This window comes from Crotalus tigris, unplaced genomic scaffold, assembly GCF_016545835.1.
Source record: "Crotalus tigris isolate CLP2741 ecotype Arizona unplaced genomic scaffold, ASM1654583v1 scf7180000017752.986373038:1224578, whole genome shotgun sequence".
Lineage (NCBI taxonomy): Eukaryota > Metazoa > Chordata > Lepidosauria > Squamata > Viperidae > Crotalus > Crotalus tigris.
In genome coordinates, this window is record NW_024096614.1 from 596,470 (window position 1) to 607,372 (window position 10,903).

Genomic DNA, 10,903 nt, shown 5'->3' on the forward strand with positions numbered 1-10,903 from the left:
TAGCTCTACAATAAAGTCCATTGCTATCTCTTCCCAGGGTTGTCGTGGATCCGCTACCTTTTGTAGTAGGCCCATTGGTCTTCCCACTCGGGGCTTCGCGGTAGCACAGACGTGACAGGTCTTCACATACGTTTCTACGTCCGGCTTTAAGCGGGGCCACCAAAATTGCCATTGAACGTGATGGAGGGTTTTTAGGAAGCCGAAATGTCCTGCTTGCTTGGCATCGTGGCATCTTCTAAGGACAAGTGGGCGTAACTTCTCAGGGATATAGAGTTTGTCGGCTTTCCATGCTAGCCCATCTCTTTGAGTTAGTATGTCTGGATGGTCCTGTAACCACTTATCATGGACTACAGCCTCTCGCAACTCCGGTAATGTAAGGGTAGTTGTTTGGGATGTCCTTATGCCCGCTATTTTGTGAGTACATGTAGGAATTATTGCCTGTACCACTTCCTCCCGATCGCTATGGTATTGAGGGAGGCGGGATAACGCGTCCGCGAGAAAATTTTCCCCTCCGGGTACATATTTCAGAGTAAACTGGAAACGGGTGAAATATTGAGCCCACTGAATGTGTTTTGGTGATAGGCGCCGAGGTTTTTGTAGTGCTTCAAGGTTCCAGTGATCAGTCCACACTTCAAACGGATGACGGGAGCCTTCCAGCAAGTGCCGCCAGGTCATTAAGGCCCATTTGACGGCATATGCTCCCTTCTCCCAAATGGCCCATCCGCGTTCTGTCACGGTAAATTTACGAGACGTATACGCGCACGGCTGCACTAACCCTTGTTGGTTTGGTTGGAGTAGGACGGCCCCCACAGCTACGTCGCTTGCGTCGGCTTGCACAATGAATGGAGCATCGGGGTTTGGATGGATCAATATCGGCTCCTTCGCAAAAAGTGCTTTGAGCTCCTCGAATGCTTTTTGGCAGGCCATAGTCCACCCACTGGCTGGCCAGGTCGTGGCTTACCTTTCAGGTGTTTTGTTTTTAAGAGTTCCGTTAGAGGGTGAGCCACGCCAGCAAACGATGGGATGAATTGCCGGTAGAAATTGGCGAACCCGAGGAAACTTTGCAACTGCCTTCGGGTGGTGGGAGCCTGCCAGTCAAGAACCGCTTTAACCTTGACCGGATCCATTTCCACTCCTGCCGCCGATATGCAATAGCCCAAATAGTCCAACCGCTCACAGTGGAACTCGCATTTAGATAACTTGACATATAATTTCGCATCCAATAGTTTTTTCAATACCTGTCGTACCAGGGCGACATGCTCCTCCATTGTAGTGGTATAAATCAGAATGTCGTCAAGGTAGACGAGGACCCCCCGATAAAGGTGTTCGTGTAATACTTGGTTTATTAACTGCATAGAGATGGCGGGGGCCCCTTGCAGCCCGAATGGCATAACATGGTACTGAAAACTTCCTAAAGGACAATTAAATGCCGTCTTCCATTCATCCCCCTGTCGTATTCGTACTCGATAGTACGCCTCCCGCAAATCTAATTTGGTAAATATCCTCCCTTTCCCTAACTGGGCCAGCAGATCCTTCATAAGGGGGAGTGGGTACAGATGTTCCACACAAACAGCATTCAAGCCTCGAAAATCAACACAGAGACGTAATGATCCGTCTTTTTTTTCTCGGAACAATACAGGGGCAGCCACTCGGGATCGAGCCGGTTGAATAAAGCCTCTTGCCAGGTTCGCATCAATGAACCGCCACAGTTCCTCCAATTCTCTGGGTGCCATGGCATAAATCCGAGGTTTTGGAAGTTTGGCCCCAGGTTCAATTTCAATGCCGCAGTCTGTCGATCGATGAGGGGGTAGTTGGTTGCACTCCGTTTCACTAAACACTGCAGCCAGGTCCTGATACACTTGAGGAAACAGGTCCTCCCCTCCTCCACTCACTCCGCATACGGGGGCCGATGTGTCAATCCCTGGGGCCTGAAACTGTCTAGGGGGCTGGGGTCCCACACTCAAGCGTAATCTACGGTACCCCCCTTCCCACCAAATAGTGGGTTCCCACCTATCCAGCCATGCCAGATTGAGAATTACGGCTTCACTCATGGCAGGGGCCACTACGAACCGGATAATTTCCCAATGGGCTCCCAGCTCCATCCGTACAGGTTCGGTAATGTGAGTTGCTGGAGCCCCACCCAATAGGGAGCCGTCCACTTGTTCGAACCGTACGGGCTGGGCTAACCTGTGCAACCGGATCCCATGGTCCAGGGCTAACGCTTTGCTGATTAGGCAATGGGTACACCCTGTATCTATTAGTGCCTTACATTCCCACTGTTCCCCAGAGTGGGGACTCGTCAAAATTACCGGTAGGACGAACGGGGCTATAGGTTTGCTTACCATCGGATCGTCGACGGGATCGTCATCGCTTTCCTCGTCGACTGGCCGATACTGCGCCGTCGCCATGGTGTCCCTCCCAGGCACTGCCAGTGGTGTTGATGGGGTCTTCGGATGGGCCGCAGCTTTTGATGCATCAGGGCCCTTCCGAGGTGTTTGTGCTGAGGCCCTTGGGGTACCAGCCACTCGTGGAGCGGGCGCAGGACACTCGGCCGCCCGGTGTCCCGGCTGATTACACCAGAAACATCGAAACACCGTGCCGCTAGCCGGACCGGTCGCTCTGGGGTAGCCAGCTGGAGTATTGGGCAGCCTCTGTCCGCTCTCCCTCGGTTTCCTGACAGGGGCCTGTGCCTGGCCAGCGTCCCGATTCCTCTGGATCTCTCTGAGGTTGGTATCGAGGTCCACAGCCACGCAAAACCATTCCCAAAGGCGATTGGGAATGCCCCTATAAATACATGCCTGGCGCAGCTCTTGATCCAACCCGGCCCGGAAATGATGGACTAGTAACCTGTCAGGCCAGGACGAAGTGAGCCGGCCGGCTAATCGCCTGAAGTCACGAACGTACTCTGCTACCGGTCGGCCTCCCTGCCTCAAGGACAGGAGTTCCGACTCGGCCCGCTGGACCCGGGAAGAGTCCTCAAAGCGATTGTGGAGAGCCTCCAGAAACAACCCCACATTACTAAGTACCCTAGTGTGATCGCTATAGAGGTCGGCAGCCCAGGCCGCCGCCTCCCCCTGTAGCCCTGCCGTGACCCCCCACTACCATGGCCCATTGGGATGGGTATAAATGGCCATATCGGTCCAGGTGGCTAACCACGTGGCTCAAGAACATCGCCAACCTGTCCGGGTCCCCATCAAAAGAAATGGGAAGGGCTGGCAGGCCCCATTGTTGACCCGGGCCCCATTGCGCGGGCGGCACCCCCCCACCACCTCCGGTAGACGTGGCTGGCCCTGGCAACGCAGCTTGCCCATGTGCCCTTCTGCCAGAAGGCTGTGTCCAGCCGACGGGCCCCATGGTGTCCATCCCAGAAATTACAGGCCCTGTTGTCAAGGCATCTCCCAGCTGGGGAAGCCGGAACCGCGGACTGCTCAGCCGGAATTGCGACGTGTCCGCCCGTCCGGATGTGCCATCTGACCGTTGGCGCGAGGAGCGGCCCTGGCAGCTGCCTTCACTGAACCGCTCTCGGAGGACGTCCAACGTGTACTCACCAGGCGCGGTGGAGTAGCTCCACTCATCTTCATCCTCGCCCGTTAACCGCCTCTCCCTCCAACCCAGTAGGGATGGCCTGCCTGGTGGGTTGCGGGGCCGGCCTGCCTCCAGTGATGTCAACGCTGGGCTCTGCCACCACTCCTCCCTCAGATTAGAAACCCCGGCCTCTGTGGTCACTGTCCCAGGGCCGGACCTCTGGGTAGATTTGGGTCGTACTGCTGGCTGTTCCTCCCCTGCCACGACCACCTGGGTGGGTCCTGTGGGGGCAATTGCTGTGGCCCCAGGCAGGGATGTGTCCTCCACCTGAGGTTCATCTTGCTTCCCTTCTGCCATCCCTCAGAAATGAAGTGAGGACAAAAGGTAGGCGAAAGAAATGTGAGTGCTGACTTACCGACAACCACAGTCCTAGATCATCCGGATTGAAGGCCAGGAACGCAGGAACTTGGTGTATGTTAGCAATTCTTTATTCACTAACTGACAAAGTCAGCACTGGGAATAGCTTCTCCCCAGAGCTCCTTATAGTGTGTCCACGCCCACACCCCCACCCTCCGCCCACAAACCACCATCCAGTTAATTATTCTTATAACCCCACCCTTGTGCTCCAACCCCTCTTCCCATGCAGCCCCAACCCCTGCGGTCCAGCGTCCGCCCGCCTGTTGTGGCCGCCCCATGTTTGCTGCCTCCAGTTGGAACGGTAAGTCTATCGGTCTAGCCGCTGGCCGGTCCTTTCTGGCCAGTCCATTGGTCATGTGTGCTTCCTCCCTCTCTATGCCCACGCTGAGGCCACAGTGTTGTCTGGAGAGGTGTGCCGGCCCAGTGTCTGTGCCCTCCGCAGCATCGGGGGGAGGATGCACGCCCCCCGGCATTGCCGTCTGCCGTTCCGCTGCTCCTGCTCGGTCACCGGGAAGCTGTGGGCCGTCTTCCGAAGCTGCGAGGAAAGCCGAGGCTGCGGGGAAAGCCCAAACACCGTCCGACGCTGCTGGGCGTTCCCCGCCTCCCAGCTGGTCGGCGGGATGCCTGGCAGCAGCAGCGGTGCCTCCTATGGCGTCCGGGAGGGGGTGAGAGGCTGCCGGTCGTTCCTCCGTTTCCAGCTGGCTGGGGGGTCGTGGCAAGCTGGCTCCGGTACGGTCGGCGAGGCAAGTTGGTGGGGGTGGGATGGTTTGCTCATCCCCCCCCACCGAATGGCAAGCCCCTTGGGGCTTGACACCTCTGTGGCAATGGTGCGCGTGCCCACAGGGATGGCTCTGCAGGCCGCCTGTGGCATGTATGCCATAGGTTCACAACCATGGGTCTAGACCAATCAAAAGCCAATAAAATTGGAGCTGTTTCATTCTCTTCTCACAGCAAACTGTAAGCCCTATTTAAACAGTCCTTTGTTTTAAAAGCAAAGGAACAAAAGAGATCCCACAAAGTCAATCACCAGTATGGACTTCATGACTTCCACTGGAAAGGGCTCCTGGCCAATTAGATCTCATACAGTTCTTTATATTCTCCACAGTTTTAAGCTTATAATGGTTTCTAAACTAGAAGAAACTTCCCTGAGAAAGGGGAAACTTTTGCTCTTCTTAGTAGCCAAATGCTCTCAGACTGCTTCTTGAAGAAGTAATTGGGTGAGTCCCTGGCTGGGGCGGAGCGACCATGCAAGTTCATTATGGAAGAACCAGCATGAAAGCATGAAATGTGGCTTTTAAATCTGGTGACATGCTGGCACTTAGAACAGCCAGAGCAAATCTGAAAATGCCATAAAAGGTGCAAAGCAAGCCCATTGCCAGAACATTCAGAACTTTTTTCAGGACCCAACAAACACCAGACGAATGTGGCAAGGGATCCAGTCCATTATGGATTACAAGGTGGCTCCATCGAGATGCAAGGATGACAGACTTTCTAAACAAACTGAATGCATTTTTTGGTAGATTTGAGGCATCAAATAGCACTCCTGCTAGGAAAGCTGTGCCCCATCCTGATGAGCAAGTGCCAAGCTTTGATGTTACCTCTGTCCGAAAAACACTGCAGACAGTTAACATTCGGAAAGCAGCAGGCCCAGATAACATCCTGGGATGTGTCCTCAGGGAATGCGCAGAGGAGCTGGCTTGTGTTCTCACAGATATTTTCAACTTCTGTGGTCCCATTGTGTTTTAAGATGGCCATCATCTTGCCAGTGCCAAAAAAAGTCCACAATTACAGGCCTCAATGATTACCATCCAGTTGCACTGACATCCACCATCATGAAATGCTTTGAGAAGCTGACAAACGACACTATTGTATCTAGCCTCCCACCAGCATTTGACCCACTTCAGTTTGCCTACTGACCAAATCGCTCTACGGAAGATGTTATTCCTTCCGTTCTCCATCTGAGCCTGAAGCACTTAGAGGAAAGAAATACTCATGTGTGTTTGTTGTTTGTCGACTTCAATTCGGTGTTTAACACAATCATTCCCCAGCATCTAGTAGACAAAATGGGCCTTTTAGGCTTAAACGCTCCTTTGTGCAACTGGATTCTTGATTTTCTTACCAACAGGCCCCAATATGTGCGAGTTGGAACAAATACCTCTAATATCATTTTCTTGAGCACAGGTTCTCCTCAGGGCTGCGTCTTAAGTCCGCTGCTGTTCACCCTGTTGACCCATGACTGTTGTGCTAGATTTGCCACCAACCATATTGTGAAGTTCGCAGATGATACAACAGTAGTGGGCCTTATTCAGGATGACAAGGTGGAAGCTTACCACAAGGAGGTTGAGGGATGGATGAACTGGTGTAAGGAAAACAGTCTAGTTTTAAATATCAGAAAAACCAAAAAGATCATTGTTGATTTCAGAAAAGGCAGGCACAGCCAAACTTCTCTGTGCATTAATGATTCACCGTGGAGATGGTTACCAGCATCAAATTCTTGGGTGAGTAGGCTGATTTGGTCACTCAACAGTGAGAAACTGGTGAAGTGGGCACAGCAGCGCCTGCATTTTCTGCATTTCATGAGAAAAGCACATCTTCCTTCCCCTGTCCTGACTACTTTCTACAGGGGGACAATCGAGAGCATCCTGTCATACAGCATCACAGTCTGGTGTGGGGGAATCACTGCTTCAGACAGGAAGGCGGTGCAGAGAGTGGTGAGAATGGCTGAAAAGATCATTGGCAGTTCCCTCCCTTCCATCCAGGACATAGCACAGAAGCGTTGCTTGAGCAGGGTCCGTAAGATTATCTGGGACATGACACATCCTCTTTACGACCTGTTTTCTTCATTCCCTTCTGGAAGGAGGATTCGTGGTATCTGTAGCAGAACATCTAGCCATAGTTTCATTCCATACAGCATTAACCTTGTGAACTCTTCCGTTACGTATTCAAGATGGACAGTATTTAATATTTATTTGCTACGTATATGTAGGGATATGGGTCTGTACATATATTGTTCATAGTATGTTTAGGTATGTGTCATGTATGTGTTTCACTTTGAGAGTGGGCAACTAAATTTTATTTTTGATGTGTGCTGTTGTGCCCACAATAAAAAAAATGACAGTAAAGGTTATCTCTTATCTTATGTTATCATTTAAATAAACAATAAAGGATGCCACCGGTTCTTAGACACTAAAATTTCTATATATTTACCTTTCTTGCCAAGAGAGGCTTTCTCTAGTTGCAACTTGTTGTTTCCTTTTTGCTGAACTATTGTCATTTCTGAAGCTCTGTGACTTTAAGATGGTAAGGAGGGGAGGAGTTGGTTTTTCTGAGCCAAACTAAAGAAGCTGGAAACCACTGTGGAAATTATCTTTGAAACTTAAGGATATAAATTTTTAGAAGCCTGTCCCAGATACTGACTGCTAAAGAATTTCAGCTGGAAGTGTTCAGGAGAAGTGGTTATTCTGCTGTGGCCCCCACTGTCTAGAGCAGGGGTAGGCAACCCAAAACACTGAAGGAGCCACTTGGACCCGTTTCCCACCGAAAACAAAACACTGGGAGCCGCAAACCCTTTTGATATCTAAAATGAAGATAACACTGCATATATCCTTTTTTACCTTTATTTTGTTTGTGTGTGTGTGTGTGTACACACACATACATACACATACACACATACACACATATATACACACACACACACACACATACATACATATATACACACACTATAATAAAGGTAAAAAAGGATATATGCAGTGTTATCTTCATTTTAGATGTCCAAAGGGTCTCTCTCTGTCTCTTTTCCTCCCTCCCTCTCTCTCCCTTTCTCTTTTTCTTTCTTTTTCTTTCTCTCTTTCCTTTCCCCCTCTCTCTTTCCTCTCCCTCTCCCCGTTTCTCTCTCTCTCTCTCTCTCTCTCTCTCCCTCTCTCTCTCTTTCTCTCCCCCCCTCTCCCTTTCTCCGATCTTCTGTTCACCTGGCAAGCTGGCTTCAAGCTCTTCTCCAACAAGCTCTGGGGTAGGCAACCTCAGCTCTTTTATGACTCATGGACTTCCTGAGCCAGCATAGCTGGGCTAGTTAGCTCTCGCCTGCTTCCTACTTCTTGCTTCCTGCAGTGATGCAGCAAAGGGAGGAGTTCCGCCCAAATAAGCTTTTCAGCTCGTCACACACACACACACACACACACACACACAGAGAGAGAGAGAGAGAGAGAGAGAGAGAGAGAGAGAGAGAGAGAGAGAGAGAGAGAGAGAGAGAGAGTGCAAGTGCCTCTCTCTGTCTCTGTCTCTCTCTGCAAATGGCAGAGGAGGCTGGGAGTCATAGGGGAAGGCTCAAAGGTTGCCGACCTGTTGTCTAGAGAATATTCTCCTCCTGGAGGTGAGGTCCACCCTTATACCCTGTGGATCTTCAGGAAGAGTCTTAAAACCTCGCTCTGCCAATTGCCCAGGGAACCTGATAGAGGAGCGCTATTTTGGGAGTGACTGGCAGGGTAGAAAGAAGATCTCCACCTCCATGTTACCCATCCTCTGAGTTTTCAGTTTATTTAGTCCTCTTCATTTTAATTGTTCTGTGCTATGTTTTTTACCTTTTTATCATATTGTAAGCCTCCCCTCCAGAGTCACTATAACAGTGAGATGGGTGGCATATAAATTTAATCACTTAAAAAATACTAAAAAATAAATAAAGAGTGCTTTGCAAAACTTTGATCCACATGATTTTCAAGATAATTATAGATCTTTCTTTTAAACTGAAGCAAATTGCCAAATTGGTTTGGAATTGAATTCTGGAGATGGACTAGATTGAAGAAGATTCAGTGGAATATTTGAACTTGATTCCAAGGTTTGCATCAATATTCTGAACCTTTTTGGATTGGATATGATCAGAGCCCAGGAAACACATATTCAATCTGCTCTCCCTCACAATATTTTTTAAAAAGGATGGGATTACATTTAATGCCCTAAAGGCTGTTCTATGTCCTAAACTTCTGTTAAGGATTAAAATTTGGAAACAAAGGAAACACAATATTGAAAATGAAGCTTCTTTTTCTATCATTTTTTTTCTAGAGAAAGTCCAGAAGGAGATTGAAGAAGCCTTTAGTTCCTCGGCCTCAATTTCCTATCAGGATCGGAAGAAGCTGCCCTACACCAATGCCGTGATTCATGAAATGCAGCGTTTAAAAAGTATCTTTCTAGTTGGGGTTTCCAGACAAAGTACAAAAGATGTGAAGTTGAGGGGTTACCTTATTCCAAAGGTGAGAAATGCTAAGAACAGCCACTGCTCTCAGAAACTGCTTTGGAAATGAACAAATGTGGGTCTATCACAGTGGTTCTCAACCTGTGGGTCGGGACCCCATTTGGGGTCGAATGACCATTTCACGGGGGTCGCCAAACAAGGCTGTCCGTCATTTTTTCCCCTTTTCTTTGGCCACGCCCCTGGCACCTGGTGATGTATAAGTGGTTGGGGGTCATTACAACATGGGGAACTGTATTATGGGGTCACGGCATTAGAAAGGTTGAGAACCACTGGTCTATCAAGACATGCTAAAACCAAATGTTTTCATCAATATTGGTTTGAACATTTTTGCCTGTTTCCCTTATGAAACTGCTCTGTTTAATCATCTCTTTGTTTGCAGAGGACCATGATTTTCCCAGACCTGCGCTCTGTTCTTCTTGACCCTGAACAATGGGAGACACCTGAAGAATTCAACCCAAATCACTTTTTAGATAAGGATGGGAAGTTCACTGAACGAGAAGCGTTTCTGCCCTTCGGAATAGGTACATCCATGAGCCCAAAGCAGCTTATCACTTATAGATTCCTGTCACCCCCATCACTGTGTTATTCTGAAGTCTGTGCCACCACGCCTAATAAATTGCTTTAACAAAGCAGTTTGACCAATGGCTAACCACACCAATAGATTCAAAGCATTGTCTCGAAAAGCTGTTCCTATGTACTAAATGACAATCTAGTAATAAGCAATACTAGAAGATACCAAGATTCAACAGGGAACTGTGTTTCATCTGTTACAAATCTTCTCTCATGTTTCCTTGCCAAGGGGCTATATTCTGGAGAACTGATTATTATCCCCTTTTTGCATGCTTTTATCATCTACAGGTCAACGTGCATGTGTGGGAGAGCAGCTGGTGAGAATTGAGATCTTCATCTTTCTGACCAATCTGTTGAGGGCCTTCAGCTTCCAGTTGCCTGAAGGAGTGAAAAAACTCAATGAAGCCCCTATTATAAATTTGACAATGCATCCACACCCTTTCAAACTGTGTGCTATTTCCAGAAAGCCTTAAAATTAAGCAGCATAAAAAGCATAAAAGTATTACAGAGTAGCTATTCAGTATGATGAATGTTTCCTATGTACCTATTCACTTAATATTGTGTTTTGCTTCTATATACTCAATACTGAAAGTTCTTCAAGCTATTGCTGGGTTCACACAACATACCTAACAATATCAACCAATGAAAAATGTGCTAACTAAGTTTATCATGCTTTATCTTTGTTTCCTTTTGGGTGCCAATAAAACATATTACTTTCCATTTATTTTTAGTATCTTTTTCATTTTCACTAAATTTCTCCTATGGACCATATTCCCCACTCAGGGCAAACTTCATAGATAACCCCCCCCAAAAAAATGCCATGCTTGAAGGGTTGAAGACAAGGAAGGCGCGTGCCTCCCATCACATCCCTGGGCAGAACATCCAGGAAAGCAACCAATGCATTTTTTCATCCCACACTTAGAGCTGAAGCTAGACTGGATCTATTTCTGTGCTTCATCTAAAGCCCTCTATGGTTATAGCCTCATCATGTTCTCTTCAGCCTTCCCAAATATTTTTGCCAATATTGCTCCAGCTGTCTTTTCTGGCAATTCTTCTCCCAGAATTCTTTGATGATTCTTCCTCTGAATCAAATTGTAAACAAAGTGGTCCCTTTGGAATAATCTGCCTGATCCCTTTGTTATC

General features: G+C 48.5%; 1 protein-coding gene across 1 annotated transcript in view; it reads left to right on the forward strand.

Moving 5' to 3' along the window:
- The window catches only part of LOC120306749 (cytochrome P450 2J2-like), a 50,761-nt gene extending 40,285 nt beyond the window's left edge, over nt 1–10,476 (forward strand). Inside the window, exons 7-9 of the mRNA XM_039340528.1 lie at nt 9,001–9,188; nt 9,570–9,711; nt 10,049–10,476. Of these exons, the coding sequence (XP_039196462.1) occupies nt 9,001–9,188; nt 9,570–9,711; nt 10,049–10,233 (515 nt within the window). The 3' untranslated portion in view covers nt 10,234–10,476. The remainder of the gene's footprint in view (nt 1–9,000; nt 9,189–9,569; nt 9,712–10,048) is intronic.
- Nucleotides 10,477–10,903: the final 427 nt, after the last annotated feature.